The sequence below is a fragment of the Mya arenaria genome, chromosome 17 (assembly GCF_026914265.1).
Source record: "Mya arenaria isolate MELC-2E11 chromosome 17, ASM2691426v1".
Lineage (NCBI taxonomy): Eukaryota > Metazoa > Mollusca > Bivalvia > Myida > Myidae > Mya > Mya arenaria.
In genome coordinates, this window is record NC_069138.1 from 53,025,377 (window position 1) to 53,042,615 (window position 17,239).

The 17,239-nt window shown below is 36.5% G+C and overlaps 1 protein-coding gene across 1 annotated transcript; it reads right to left on the bottom strand.

The window, feature by feature from the left end:
* Window positions 1-4,402: 4,402 nt before the first annotated feature.
* Window positions 4,403-12,201, bottom strand: LOC128222846 (uncharacterized). The gene is made up of 4 exons (XM_052931993.1): window positions 12,103-12,201; window positions 9,694-9,912; window positions 7,467-7,591; window positions 4,403-5,773 (listed from the first exon to the last, which is right to left on the bottom strand). The coding sequence occupies exons 1-4, from the start codon at window positions 12,140-12,142 to the stop codon at window positions 4,835-4,837; spliced, it is 1,323 nt and encodes a 440-aa protein (XP_052787953.1). The 5' UTR covers window positions 12,143-12,201; the 3' UTR covers window positions 4,403-4,834.
* Window positions 12,202-17,239: the final 5,038 nt, after the last annotated feature.

Consider the following 17,239-nt stretch of genomic DNA (forward strand, 5'->3'; position numbering starts at 1 on the left):
CCCTGTTGAGGGGCACAAGACAAGGGTCCAATCGACAATGAATGATAGACACAAACATACTAACGTCACGTACACAAAAACCAAACACAAACTTACACCACATACACAAATCCAAACACCACACACAAACTTACACCACATACACAAATACAAACACCACACACAAACTTACACCACAAATACAAACACCACACACAGACTTACACCACATACACAAATACAAACACCACACACAAACTTACACCACATACACAAATACAAACACCACACACAGACTTACACCACATACACAAATACAAACACCACACACAAACTTACACCACATACACAAATACAAACACCACACACAAACTTACACCACATACACAAATACGAACACCACACACAAACATACACTACATACATACATACAAACACCACACACAAACTTACACCACATACACAAATACAAACACCAAGCACAAACATACACCACATACATAAATACAAACCCCAGACACAAACTTACACCATATACACACATACAAACAACTAATACAAACTTACACCAGATACACAGATACAAACACCACACACAAACTTACACTTCAAACACAAATACAAACAACTGACACAAACTTACACCATATAAACAAATACAAACAACAGACACAAACTTACACCATATACACAAATACAAACAACAGACACAAACTTACACCACATACACAAATACAAACAACTGACACAAACTTGCACCACATACACAAATACAAACACCACACACAAACTTACACCACATACACAAATACAAACACCACACACAAACTTACACCATATACACAAATACAAACACCAGACACAAAATTACACCATATGTATACACAAATACAAACACCAGACACAAATTTACACAACATACACAAATACAAACACCAGACACAAACTTACATCGTATACACGAATACAAACACCAGACACAAACTTACACCATATTCACAAATACCAACACCAGACACAACCTTACATCACATACACAAATACAAACACCAGACACAAACTTACACCATATTCACAAATACCAACACCAGACACAACCTTACATCACATACACAAATACAAACACCAGACACAAACTTACACCATATTCACAAATACCAACACCAGACACAACCTTACATCACATACACAAATACAAACACCAGACACAAACTTACACCACAAACACAAATACAAACACCAGACACAAATTAACACCACATCACAAATACAAACACCTGACGCAAACTTACACTGCATGCACACATACAAACACCACACACAAACTTACATCACATACACAAATACAAACACCACACACAACCTCACATCACATACATAAATACAAACACCACACACAAACTTACATCACATACACAAATACAAACACCACACACAACCTCACATCACATACATAAATACAAACACCACACACAAACTTACACTATATACACAAATACAAACACCACACACAAACTTACACCACATACATAAATACAAACACCACACACAAACTTACACCATATTCACAAATACAAACACCACACACAACCTCACATCACATACATAAATACAAACACCACACACAACCTCACACCACATACACAAACACCACACAAAAACTTACACCAAATACACAAAAACAAAAAAACAAACACAAACCATACCCTCATCAAAATTGTTTTACCGTTAAATGATGGGATAACTGCCTTGGAACAGTCAATGAAACTCAACTGTGGATATAAACTTGTTAGTATGGCAATAACCTCACACTTGTCCCATCATTTGTCAATAATTACTAAATCGAAATATACTCGCGGTCAATGAAATCGCACATTCTTCTCATAATTTGACGTAGATGTGAAGTTCCATAAGAAAACCTAGAGTAAAATGAAGTTTAGGCTATTCTGAAATGTAACACTTACTAAATGATGATTTGTGGGTAACTTGATGATAATTGTGCCACCTAAGACGTCGGGGGTAAAAATTGAAATTCACAAACTCAATATCTAGTATGCCCGCCGTTAGCACCCATTACAGCTTGGCATCTGTGTCTCATACTACGAATGAGACGTTGTATGCGGTACTGGGGAATGGTATTCCACTCCTCCCGAAGCGCTTGCACAAGCTCTGCCTTGTTGTTGATGACGTGACGTCCGCGGTGTACCTGACGTCCAAGCTGGTCCCAAAGATGTTAAATGGGACCCAAAATCCGGAAAGAAGGCAGGCGAGGGCAAAACATTGATGCTCTCACATATAGTCAGTAGTGAGTCTGGCTGAATGGGGCCGTGCGTTGTCCTACTGGGTAATGGTGACATCACTGTGATCTGGCAAGAGAGGCACTACGCATGGTTCTAGGATGTCGTCGACATACCACCGGGCCTTTAGATTTTCTTGCGCTACTAGTAGTGGTGTCTTGTAGTGCCAGAATACGCCTGCCCAGACCATGACACTGCCTCCTCCCCAGCGAGAGTGTTGTCTGATGCAACAGTCGGCTACCGTTCACCCCTTCGGTGCCATATCGTAAGCTTACCATCAAGCATATATTTATGCAAAATCTGAACTCGTCTGTGAATAAAACTTCTTTCCAAGGGTTTTGCGTTCATCTTAGATGTTGGAGACACCACAATTGACGGTTCCTACGTCTTTCCGGCGTTAAGACGTTGCCCCTGTACACAGCATATGCCCTTATCCTTGCAGCCGGTCAACGTCGACGAATAAACGTTGATCGACTGATACGTTGCTGATTGTATCCGCGTGTCTACCGGGCAGTCTGTCATACGTGCAACCGCGTGGTACGACATGCCACCGGCTACCAAACCAATGGCTTAATGACGTCGTGCGTCACTCAAACGTCCCATAGTGTAAACTATAGACAAACGATTTGCTGGCGTTTTCACAGTTTGGAGTTTCGGTGTGTACTGATGCAATGTACGTGCAGTTAGCGGCCTAGCGGCGTGAAATTAGCGGCGTAAAGTAAGCGGCCTAGCAGCGTGAAATTAGCGGCGTAAAGTAGGCGGCCTAGCGGCGTGATATTAGCGGAGTAAAGTAAGCGGCCTAGCGGCGTGAAATTAGCGGCGCAAAGTAAGCGGCCTAGCGGCGTGAAATTAGCGGCGTAAAGTAAGCGGCCTAGCGGCGTGAAATTAGCGGCGCAAAGTAAGCGACCTAGCGGCGTGAAATTAGCGGCGTAAAGTAAGCGGCCTAGCGGCGTGAAATTAGCGGCGTAAAGTAAGCGGCCTAGCGGCATGGAATTAGCGGCGTAAAGTAAGCGGCCTAGCGGCGTGAAGTTAGCGGCGTAAAGTAAGCGGCCTAGCGGCGTGAAGTTAGCGGTGTGAAGTTAGCGGCCTAGCGGCTTGGAGTTGGCGGCCTAGCGGCTTGAAATTGGCGGCCTAGCGGCCAAATTTAATCTCTATTTCAAAGCAATTGCTAATGCGTTGGAAAACAATGATAAATCAAAGTTTTTAATTCATACTCTTACATAGCGGCCTTAAATTGTTTTCTATTCAGTGCGTTTTTCTATACGTTTTCTTTTAAAACAATGATAATTTAACTCTTTTAATGCACAAATTAACAATCTGAAGCGATTATAAACATTTTTTCAAAAAAAGTCGATCAAGCAGTTCCGTGGCCTAGCGGCGTAAAGTTTAAAGGCCTAGCGGCCTTACGGCCTAAACTGATATCCTATTTCAAAGCATGTATACATACATTTCCTAACAATGATAAAGTTACTGTTTTATACACAAATTATCACTCTGAAGCGTTTTTCACTTAAAAAAAACTAGACCAAGCGGCCTAGCGGCGTGAAGTGAGCGGCCTTGCGGCTTAGCGGCCTGGCGGCCTAAAGTGGTATTCTATTCCAAAGCATGTATACATGCATTTACTTATAAAACAATGATAAATTAACTGTTTTATGTACACATTATCACTCTGATAAGAGATGTGTAAAACAATACAATATAGGTTATGTACCACCAAATTCAGTAATAGTAGCTTTATCAGTAATGACATTCGATTTTGAGCACTGTGCCTTCTGGTGGCAACGAATTATATTCTCTAGGGGATCAGCAAATTTTCGTTTTAGTCTTTCCTTGAAAGGACGAAACTTCACAACAGATGAATTCAGCCTGACCTGGTCCCACACCTTGTCATCCACAATGTTGAAGCAATACTACATGAAAGCTGTACGAAACAGACTTATTTTTGAATAAAAGTTGCTAATTCCTATATTGAAATAATTCTTTTCAAAAGAACTGTAACATCGGAAAGCAAATAAACAGAATCATGGATAACACAGTGGGCAATTCATGGACACACCTGTTTTGTTTGATTCAGTGGAGAGGAATGGGTATAAAATGCGCAAGAACAGAATAAAAATACAATGAACTAAACAATGGAAGTGGGATAGGGAATATGACTATCTACACTATCTTTATATTTTTGAATGTTGATATACACGCAATGTATAAGGATTATGTAAAATGTACAAAATATATTGCATAAACACTTAAATTTTAAGTAAAGCATACACAATCTGAATTTGTTGTAAAGCATGACCTGTCCTACGTTAAGGTGAGGCTAGCAGGCGACTGTTTTGTTTTGCAGCCTAGTTATTTCGTATCACATATACTGCTTGGGAGTAGTTAGATGTTGTGAGCGACTTGTCTTACTAGAACGCAGGGCTCGTTCACAGTTTGCAGTACTGGTCAAGGCTGGTTCACATGTGGCACTATTGGTCATTGATAGGACATGGTAAGAAACGGTTTTTTTATGTTTTCGATCAGCGGATCGGCCTTGTCCATTGGTTTGATTTACATGGTTATTCAGGAGTAGCATGAACTTTCTGTTTTGGTGAACCTCTAAAGTATAACACCAGTCCAACCAGTATACAGACTCCAAACACGATGCCAAGGCCTATACCGACATATTTCAGGGTGACATATTTTTCGTCCTCGTTTTTTCTTGTAGGAGGGGGCTTTACCAATCTTGTAACTGTGGTGCATTCAAAATCATAACATAATCGTATTTCATCAACTTGAAAAGGACTGCGGAATTGAAACTTCCCTGATTCTATATCGTCCAATATTTCATCCAAGAATTCAGCATTGTTTGACTTATTCAACTTGTCGCCAGCATAATTCAGGTCGTATGTTCTCCGGTCAATTAACACAACTTTAAGTGTCGTTTCTTCTGAGACACCAACGCTGCGCTCAACTCGATCTATAGACTGAGGAACAAATGGGTAGAAAATATACTGTTCAGCCTTTCTGTTTATCTTACTGTATCTTTCATACGCTACCTTCAGCTTTTCTGATGCTTTGATTATGTCTTGATTGTCCTGTTGTTTAGGAATAACAACCTGTATCAAGTCAAGTTTTGAATAATCAACGTTGTTGCAACTGTTATAGAAGTCCAGACTCGGAATATTTACATTCGCCATGATGTTTGATTTCAAAGTAGCAAAAATCTTCAAATAGTCATCCAAACCAATTTCGCACTTAGAAATTCCATTCTTGAAGGATCTAGTAAAACATTCAGATTGTGATATAAACGCGTTCTCAGATATGTCAGTACAACTTGGTTCGTTGAATGGTCGTAGCAGAGGGGATAATTCCACTTCAAAGCATTTCCTTACGCTGTCGACCCACTGCTGTGTGTTTGTATTGAAATTAGTGCCATGTGTCTCGTATAATTGGCAAAAAGATTCAGCAAAGCCCAAGAATTCTGATAGTTTGTTGGAATAACAAGAAAAATAGTCCTGAAAAATAAAAATGATGATAATCGCATCTGATGTATCTAATATCAATCTTGAAACATCTAAGTAGCCGTAGTTGGACATAAAATCAATAACAACAAGCACGCTCTAAGTAAAACATACCAAGAAAATCAAAATGACCTTTTAAAATGAATAATCTGTACCCAAGAAAAAAACAGCGTGTTATGTTGTTGTTGAGTTAATAAAGGTCTGCCCGCGCTTGACCCCGTCACATACTAAAATGTTTCTTCGACACAATTTTGAATCCAAAGGGGAGTTTTGCCCCCACCGGTTGATTGGCTATTCCCCAAAGGAGTAACTTGTACCCAGAATGTCATGAGACCCGCGATAAATGACATCAAGAGTGGTCACACAGCTCCGACTATTCGTCTTAACTTGTTGTAACTTGAAAACATGTATCTAAAAAAACATTGACTTGTAAGAATGGTATGTTTTAAAGGATGAGCAGAGTCTCGGTCTAAACACTCGCGGTCAGTCCATTGACAAGAAAGTTTTGTGAAAACAGGAAGTTTCGTCCAGTATAATTATATATATGAACTGACCTCTTTGTTGTCGACGCCCGACTTCTGCCTTACTTATAAAATTTTGAAATTTATTCAAGCTCTTGATGGTGGTGTTTAAGCTAATTTATTCTCGCACTCGGGCAAGGCCCATTCAGATAGTGCTCCGTAAGATTGTTAGTTTTTTGAACATAGTGCGCAGTCAGAATGTAGCCCTGGTTAGAACTACCCTGGTTCTTTAACGTGTACTGGAGTATAGCACTGTCACACGGGTCCCCCATTTAACGTCCCCCCGGAAGACGATTAGTTTTTGTTTTAGTGGTGAGGCTGAGAATCACAACTGCGACCCCTGGCTTGACGACCAAGTGTATTACCTTTAGACCACGGACCCGCCACCAAAAAGCGCGTGACAAAGGCATATCATTTGTAATACCTCGTCCATTTCGCATCGAAAACAACCTCTGATGTATATGGGCGGTTTACAATGTTAAGAATCTTTACAGTTTAACTACGTTGCAAGTAGATAGCGTAGTGATTTCAATAAAGCAGTTTAACTTAATGACTATACTCTTGGGAACCTTTATTATTTATGCAATAATACACTTTACTGGACATGCATTAAAACTTAGTTATAAGAAATACACGTTAACACACTACATTTAATTATTACTATTATTTATTACTGTCAGAAAGGTCTTTGATTTGAATTTATTTACGTTTAAAATGTTGTTTTTAATAATGCAATAGAAACAAGCAGTGTTACTTTCGAAGCGCCGCATGCTACCTGATGTCTTCCATTAAAATAAGAAAGATGGGAGATGACTTTCCGTCAAGGGTTAGTTGAGACTAAATTTAGCTCGATTATGACGAAAGATTTTAGAAACACGACTGATTCCGTTTACTGGATAGAAACAAGTACAAGTGTCTATTAGAGATATGAAAGTACCCCCTGGCGGGATCGAACCCACGACCTCCTGGGTGATGGTCCTTTACCTATTACACTAGACCACGCCCATCACATTATTAGTCATTGGTTGGAATTCAACATGTGACACACTCTATTGACCTCTCCAACATAAACACAAACAGTGGTTCTAGTTTTTAATTAAACATTTTTATTACTAGTATTATTACATGAAATACTCATGAGCTAAAACTAGTGTTGGTGTATTTACCTGAAGGCAGGTGCGGTACCATTTACATTGCAATCCACCTGGACTGTATCTACAAGCGGGTAGCGATGAAGGGTTTTGCGGAGGCGTATCCTTAGGGTTGCATGCACATTTGCCATGGATGGTGCCTGTATAAAACATACAAAACTACACTGAATGCTGCAGGATATGGTGGGAGGGCTTTGTCCCGGCACCCAGAACAGGCCAGTGCCAATATATGGTCTGCCTTATTTCACAGATCTTGGATAAGGACACAATATAGCAAGATCGGATTGATATAGGAGATTTTAAAACGATACAAATATTTGTCGCTACTTATTCATAAATTCGGCGTAAATGTTTTCTTACTTGTACCTTGGTTTAAACGTAATAAAACGCACACGTTTGATTTATTGATTAAACGCTTAATTAAACTAACTCGTTCATGGTTTGTAAAATGCACTAAATTTTTAATTATGAAACAAAGTGTGGCAAATCATAAGGAGGGTTAAAACAAAAATACCGAAAGAAACCCTTCAGTAAATCTTGATATTTGCTTAAATATTGTCTTTGAAGAACTCAGTTTTCATTAGCGTTAGTAACTCGATTGAAAATTTATTACGGCTGTGGTGTTGCGTGATTGGTTGATTGACATTATCACGTGATGTTAAAGTCCCGGTGGCCGTGTGGACTAGCCGACTGTATTCTACTTTTTTCTTCACTTTACCTGCGTGGGTTCGAACCCTACTAAAACCAAAATACTTGTTTGATGCTATAACTGTATTTCTTTCTGCACTTATTTTATCATAGAGTAAAATAATGATAAAAATAAGTGTTTGCAGAAAACCATTTTTGGTCCAATAACATTAGCGAGTCACTTTAAGAGAAAAATGTTACTGTTGGCTCATGCAATAAATTGTTCTCTCGTTTAGTCGTTTAAGTGTTAATTCAGGTAATCAGACCATCGCCTTAAATTATTTGCAATTAAACCTGACGTGCAGAAGTATACATTAACATAAAGTTAACTGAGCATCCTTTATCCCAGTGATTGCGCTGAATACGTTTTCACTCATGCATCTTAATTATCTTGAAATGCAAATGAGACAAATGAAAATGAATTCGAATAAGCTTTAATATCTTAAAAACAGGGTTTATGAGACGTTTTTGTCGACATATGTTGAATCTTTATAGATAAGGCTAAAACCCTCCGTTTTTGCAAGCGATATTCAGAGGCTTTTGCGCAGAGTACTTCGGACTCAAAGCGGATGGAAGGCGTTACGGCAAATGTCGGTGGTGACCGACACTGGTGTCGGTGTGTACGTTCAGTGTACGGTGCTACCGGACGTTCCATAGACGTTGTCCATGGTTGCACTCACCGTAGTTCTTTACCGTGCAACACTGTACCGTGCAACAGTGTTAAGCACTGACTCACGGGACACCCGTTACAAAGTCCCCACAGAAAGACGGTTTTCTGTGTTTAGGGGGGGGGGGGGGGGTGTCAAGCCTATGACCATATAGTTGACAGTCAAGTGACTTACTGTTAGCTTTATATGCCGCCATTGTTTCTAACACTGATCGGGACTACCCGCTTTAATCAAGAATGAATACTTGCCGAATTGTCTCGTGAACATATTCGATTGTGTCTTGTTGTATGTTCAGCTGCGCATGCACGAATATTTCGGTCTCAATCCCATTACCAACACCTTTGGTGTTCGCACATATTTTTGGACCAATGGCATTCGGGAATTTACCCTATTACTGCACCTCCATACCATGTAGAGCAGCAGAGCGTTCAGTTAGTCGAGCGTTTACAAAACGCTAGCAAACTACAAAGGGATGAGCTAGTGGGTCATTTAAGTGGGGACACCAAATAGGAAAAGTTCATTTAGGCGATCTTCGGGGATGGTTTGGATGTTTATAAACATTTCCTACATGGTGCTTAATTTTTTTCGCAACTGTTGACTTATGAGAGTCCCTTTACGTGGTATTTTAGTTAAGGAATGAATTAGTCGTATCCAAATATCCTAACGCCTGCTTTGTCCAAGTATAATATCCTAGGTAAAATCCCTGCCATGCGGGGACAAACTGCTGATACAATCCCCGCCAAATACCCCGCACCCCGGGGACATCCTAGGTAAGGTCTATTACCCGCTATTTATGGCTCGAAAACAAAACTAAACATTCCCCCCGCTGTTTAATCCCGGACCTGGGGCGTGGTTACAATTGACTAGTGCATAAGTACTGATCATACCTTTTTCTTGGCCGTAAAATTCCTGCATACATGAGTAAGAACAATATGCGTGGTAATCATTTTGACAACCCTGGGTGTTGTTCGATTTTGAACGAATGTATTCGTTCGTAAGACACGTTTCCCATTGATAGTTTCCCCCGTAATTTGCGCTTCTGCGACACACGACAGATCCTATCGGTCCACGGTATGGGTCGCATGTCAACACCACAGAGACAAGCCCTGAAAGACACAAACATGCGTATTCTTATTTTAATAGTACGACCAAGATCACCAATTGTCAACGTTATCTACTTTTAATATTACTAAAATCACTAAAGCAGAGACTTATTCTCAGTCAAACAATTACGATGCTACCAGTTTAAGGGTACCATCTGTCAATGTATATACACATGCAGATATTAAATATAGTTCTATTATTAATTCAGTACCTTTGTTTCCCCCAAGCTAGGGGAGGGCCGTACAAAGGTAACTATAATTTTGTGATGAACACATATGCATCAAAAGGCTTATTCAAATCGCCAGCCCACCACCCTGCCATACGAATTTTCGACATCAACATTGAGGAAGTTTTCATTGAAAATGAGTTCAAGGGTTATCAAAAAAGATTTTAATTTGAGTTAAAATATCCAAATAGTTTCCTAAATCGTAATTGCACTTTAGGTATAAGGCAGTTCTTGGACTGAAATCCGCGAAGAAAAATATAACAAAACATCTTTTCTTTTAACAACCGAAAAATGGCATCCATATTGTTTTGATTGTTTTGAACCATACAGAAGCTTAACTCAAACATTTTGACGTCATTAACTAATGACGTAACACAAGTACTTTTTTAATTAATTCATTATAATTGTGTGTACACTCTTTTTACAATTTTCGCACTGCTTTGCACAAGGCGCTTTGTATAGTATATAATATGCAATAATAGCGAAAAATACACCTTTTATTCGGCCGCTGTATCTGATAATATCCTTAGTCTATCAACGAGGTTAAATAGAAATACGCTGACTTTCTTAAATACTTAAAAAATAACAAAATGATGTTTTGTTATTTTTTTCCTCGCGGATTTCAGTCCAAGAACTGCCTTATACCCTGTAAATTATACTGACCTTGATTTTGATTTTCCTGACAATATTTATAGTTACCTGTGTCAATTGCATACGGTTTGATTTACTCTTTAAATATATGTTATCTGTATCATTTACTCAGTTTATCTCTCGATTAAGAGCGGAAGATGGACAAATAAGAATGTGAAGAATGCTTTTTAAGAGCATACAATAAGTTAGAAGATGATTACCTCCTGTTATTTGAATGTCCTTTGTATAAAAACAAATGCTGTAAATAAATTACTAAATACCTTAGTTAGAGACGAAGCGTGTTTCAATCAGTTTCTATGTTAAAGTCTGAAAATGCAAACATCTTAAATAAAAAGCTTTATATGTATTTAATGAATTTGAAATAGTGAAAACATATGTTTAAGTATAGATATCTAGTGAGTAGAAAATCTGCTTGCAATCTTATGTAAAACGTTTCTTTAAATACAGACATGCATAAAAAATGGTACCAAAACAATACGAAGATCAACATAGCTAAACCCTTTAAACCCTTCTAATTTTTCGTTTCCGCCTTTTGGTTGGGTTGGAATGGGACACAGTTATTCAAGTTAGTTACGTGTATGATACTAAGTGCATTAGTAGTATTTAAAAAAACCCAGATTCAATGCATTGTTGTGTTATTGTTTTATGTTGACAGAATAGTTCAGGCGCAGTATATCAAATATCATTACTAAAGTATGCAAAATTGGCGTTAATTTGCATGAAGTGTATCATATTAACGTCGTTTTATACTTATTATAATGGAAAACAATCGCAATTGTCTTCGTAAGTTATTCAATGCATGTATGTAGTGCATAATGCTTATGTCATTTATGATATGTATATCAAATTCTTTTTTACAGTTGTTTAATATAAGAAACATGGAGATATACTCTTTTATAGTTAACATGTTCATGTGTACGCCATTTTATGACGGGTCAGGTTGGCCTATTTCAAATATTTATTGTGCGTTATATTTTCTTGCATAAACTTTCTTCTTCTATATGTCTGCTTTCATCGGAATGGTTCTGTTATTGAATATAGCATTTAGGGCAAAGGTTACATATAAGCCACTGGCGTCCTCCGCGATGTTTATTTGAAACAATATGAATAAATACTGATTCAACTTTTACAAATGTATATGGCACCGCATTACTTGTTGCATTAAATTGGGCATGTTTATTAATACAACGTGCACATTCACCTTCTTCAAAAATAAACCTTTTTTTATTGTTTTTTTTTTCTAAATTTATTAGAGAGAAAAATAATAATAAGAAAAACGATTATAAAAAATTATAAATTTGACTCTTATATTTACCTATCAACATAAATCCTTGAAAAACAGTTTCTTTCTCCATTCTACTTAACCGGCGTCAGTATAAGTTCACGCTGGCTTTAAAATAACGTTATGAGTGGAAACGTACGTAATGATAATGTGAAATCAAGGTAGCGGAACGCTGCGGTAACTTATTTCTCTTTCATGTATTCTTCCCAGGTTAAGGTTTTTTGGTAGTTTAAAAGTTTAAATCATGCTGTTATGTTTACATCTTTGCAACATAAATGGTATTTTGTATACATCTTAATTATTTTAATCAATTACGTTTAGACGCAATTAAACTTATAATGCAATAGTTAATTATTATAGGCGGGTTTTCGTGTGTAATATTCAACAACGGAAGTTTGCTAAGACGTTATTTTAAAATAAAAATAAAATAAAAATGGCAATTGAAATTACATATTCATAAACCAAACATTCAAAGTCTTCTGCAAATGCTTCACAAAAATCACATGGCCTTTTGTTAAACAACAAAACTATATATATTATTTTCCTGTACATCATCAACATACATATCACTCCAAAAAAGTAGCAAACTAAGCTTAGATCGAATGTATACGAATTCGAAAGTACGAAGCAATTAACTGTTATTTTCAGAAATATTTTAAATGATTTTTCATGATTTTGGCAAGCAATAAATACAAAAGTACGATGGAAAAAATGCGCAGTGAAATTGGATATATCACACACGTTTAAACCCAAAGTTTTAAGCAAGTAAGCAATTTATTCTTTATTAACATTTAACATAACATTTCAGAGCTCTTAACATTATCATAATCGGCCAAGGGTCTCTGAACGCTGTCATTTGGTACAATTAGGGTGTGTTTGTTGGTAATAAACTAGTTTTTGTTTTATATCGTTTTCACGAACTGTGTATTTGTTGTTACACTTTGAACTGTAAAATGAAAACCTGTTTTGTTGTTTTATATAATGAAAACCGAAACTGGTTTTTGAAATTATCGAAACCCACTCTGGAGGCAGTTCCGTCGGTTCGTTCCATTAAAAAACTAGATCACTTCGGAAAAATAACAACATGCGGCGGACAGTGATCCAAATCGTGTTTTAACACGACTTGGTTAAAAAAGGCAAACGACTATTTGCGATTTCATTGTTTTGAGGAAATTTAGAAATGATGGCTACATGCAAAGACTTCACCACTTTGTTGAAACTGTACATGAAACCATTCATTTGTTACGCCGAAACCATTGAAAGCAACATTGAAACAAGTTTGATAGTAAGATAAACATCCCTCTTTTTAAACGTCATTATACGTATCAAATAGTGAATTTAAATTTTGAGTGTAAAAATAAGGATGATAAATTATCCCAGCAAACACATGACGTTGGATCAACGTCGGATATAGGTTGGATTTAGGTCGCGACGTCGGCGACTTAAATAAATAGAGGATATTTGTTTATTTCAGTGTAAGATCGTATTTTATTTCACGAGTGTCATAGAAAAACATATTTTCACGAGTGGCGAAGCCACGAGTGAAAATGTAGTTTTTTATGATCACGAGTGAAATTAAATACGATCTTACACTGAAATAAACAATTTTTCTGTTTCTTTTATGCTTATTTTCGGAGTTTTATTTGTTTTTTATTTATTTCTGAATTACCCCCATTTTTGAAAAGGGTGGGCTTTACGCCGCTACCCGTGGGGCGCCCCTCATGCATAATTATAGCTGTCAACTTTTCTACTTTCGGTTTGCTGAGAAATAGTTCTCTGCTATTCATTCTTATTGCTTAATATTCGCTCGATTTTTATTGCAAAGCTTTATGAATAGTAAACATGAAGTATTATTAGTGCACTAATGTTCCAAAAAATAATGAAAACACTTTTTATTTTAACCAAATTACTACGCCGCTATTTATAGAATGAAAATTTGGAAGGTCAAATGTGTTAGCAAAACAAATGTGGATACTCATTGGATTTAATTTAAGACTGGATTTACGCGTGTTTTTAAAGTAAGTTAATATTCAGTCATCTTACTGTCAGAGACCAGTCTGTTTCGCTTTAAAATGTTTGTTTTCCGGAAGAGTAAATGCCACGCTAGTTTGTTGACACATTTTGAGATGTGGGTGGGGTAAAAAATATCGGATCTATCTGTAAATTGTTGTGTGAATTCTCCAGGAAGCTCATTTTACGTACTACAACGGTTAACAGTTCAAAATACATTTGAACGATGCTATAAAATTTTATTTATGTTCGAACAGTTGTTTTTGTAATTTGTTTGGAATGAAAGCAAATGTTCGAACATTCAGCTTCAAAGATCAGTAAAATGTTTGATAAACGGGATAACCGGTAATAAACTGTAAGTTGTTAATTTCCAATTTTATATTTATTTAAATTTATAAAACATTTCTTTTTTAAAAAACAACAACATTTTTTGACATAATTTACTGAAGTCCAGTGTTCTGTTTTGATCAAGGCAAGTACATGTAACAATAAAGGAATTTAAAAGTAGTTCTGAAAGATGATCTTTTCACTCCTTATTTTGGAGTGAAAATATCAAATTGATATTTTCACTGTTGTTATTTCACTGTTAAAACCCCATATTTCATCGTAAAGCATGAACGAAACAACGTCTATCCAAAGTTAGTTTTTGACGTTGTTACGTCTTTCCAAGGTCAATTGTTTGCTGGGATAGGTGCAAACTTGTTTTATCTAATGGCATTTGAGCGCGAGAGTGGTCTAGTGATATTTGTGTTCGCTTTTCACCCAAGTGACTGTGAGTTCGATCCCCACTAGATTACTTTATATCTATATGTTCATTAAAATATGCTTCAGAACCAAACAAAATGTAATTTATTAAGTCATTCCTTAACACCGGTTAGCGCAGTGCTTATCGCACTCGCTTTTCGCAAATATGACCCTGGTTAGATTACCGGCCTGGGGCGGTATGCATCAAACGTCTTAAGTCATTTCCTAACTTAAGTCACTATCGCTTCAGTCATATGAAAGAAATTTTTTTTAAAAAGCACACCAAAATACATTATTTCTATTGACTTTATTGAGAAAAACTACTTTAATGTTAAAAACACTTATACATTTCTTTTCATTGACTTTGAACATTTAAGAACTTGACTTAAGTAAGGAGACGACTTAAGAAGTATTATGAATACCTCCCTAGGCGCATATGTAGGTTTGTTGGTGGTCAACGAGCCTGGCAAGTTGTTTCACAAACGTTGTTTAAGTAATTGATTCAGCGGGCTGTTCTTACAATTGGCATTTCATAACACAAAACTAGAGTCTCTGCTAAAAAGTAAACGTTAGTATTTTTGGTGAAATATACTCTTATGGTCCTGGGGCGGTATTCATAAAACTTCTTAAGATAAGATCTTGACTTAAGTGTAGCATATTTTTCATACATTTCCCATTTCCTGAGTTTTATTCATAAAACTTCTTTTCCAAAGTTTTTCATAAATCGGGCAAAAAGTTAAGACAACGACGGAGGTGTGTTAACTAGTGTAGATACATTCTTAAGTCGTTTGTAAGAGTAGCCCATCTTGAAATAAAATCCTCGTCTGTCTGTAAAAAGTGTTAATCTAAACCTCATTGTAAGCATAGTACTTGAATGTTCCTGCTAGTGATAAATGTGTATGTACGTTGCGTTCTTTAGCAACCGTTGCGTATTTTACGTACATTTCTACGCAGGATTAAACGCAGGTAATATAGACAGAGAAGGGTTTTAAGAAACGCAGATAACATACACATAGAAGGCCATAGAGAAAAGCAGATAACATATAATACGATGGATTTCTTTGAACATTTTAGAAGATTTAATAAGCAAAATCTCGAAAATTGAACCGTTATCAGTGATAAGTGAAGGTGACGGTTTTGTAGAATTAGAAATGAGCCGAGAAAATAATTAAACAAATATAGAAACTGTGGATACCAAGTCTGAATTTAAATATGAATGACCAACATGACATTTTTGCATAATATGAAACTTCAATACATATAGAAGCTGTCAATATACTCTTAAGAAAACAAGTAGGGAATAAAATATCAGGGAATAAAAGGTCTGCAAGTTACTGAGCGTGTACCCATATTTAATAATAAAGAAGAGGGATGGGAGTACCACATACCACATTAAAATGTAAGCAACAGTATCACCAGCGTGACAAATTCACCACAAACATAATGCCCATTGGATTTGTTCCAATTTGCATAAAGACATATATTATTTATCTGACAATCTTGGCACCGACAGAAAAATATTATTCAGATGGTTTAAAAATCCAACTGTCTCAAATTTACGGTCACAACTTAAAATCGTTTCAAGTAAAAGTACCAAATGTCATAAAACCAAAATAGTATTGATTGTGGCCTTTTTGCAATTGCATTTGTTACATTTTACTGTTTAAATCACAAAATAACTTTATTTTTGATACAACTAAATTAAGATCACATTTGATGCAATGCTTTAATAATTCAAAAATGACGGATTTTCCGACAACAGGCAAACCAATAGGCTCAAAAAGAAAAAAAAAAGCTATTAAAAATGGAGGTGACCATTACTGTATTTGCAATATGCCTTTCTGTTATGATAATATGGTTCAATGCGAAAAATGCTCAAGTTGGTATCATAAATATTGTGTTAATGCATCTAACTAGTGATATTTAAGTGGTTGACAAAAAAAAAAATCTGCCATACAAGTGTTGTATGATATCACTCGAGCTGTAAGCCGTGCAGTACTACTTGATGTCTTTTTTGTAACCATTATACTAATCATTATCATTTATTATGTACATGATATATATATAAGTTCCCCTATTTTTATGGGTGCATTTCGCAGCCTGCTATGTTTAACCTTGTTAATAGTGGGTATTTTATATTATTATTTTATGAGTCAACTGGATTTAATACTATATCATGCTAGTCGATTGCAGTATATTAAAACACCATATTTTGTTTTGCATACTACCCTTGCTACTTTGCTGGAAATGAAATAAAAATAAGATTTTTTTCATTGCTTTGTCCTGATATGGGAGAAATGAAGACTGGACTTAGTAAAAGTGTGCTCGATACATTTTACTTCCTTCCGAAATAAACACCCTCATGTTGTATTACTCTTTTACTAACATATAAAAACATTTAATACAATACGTTTAT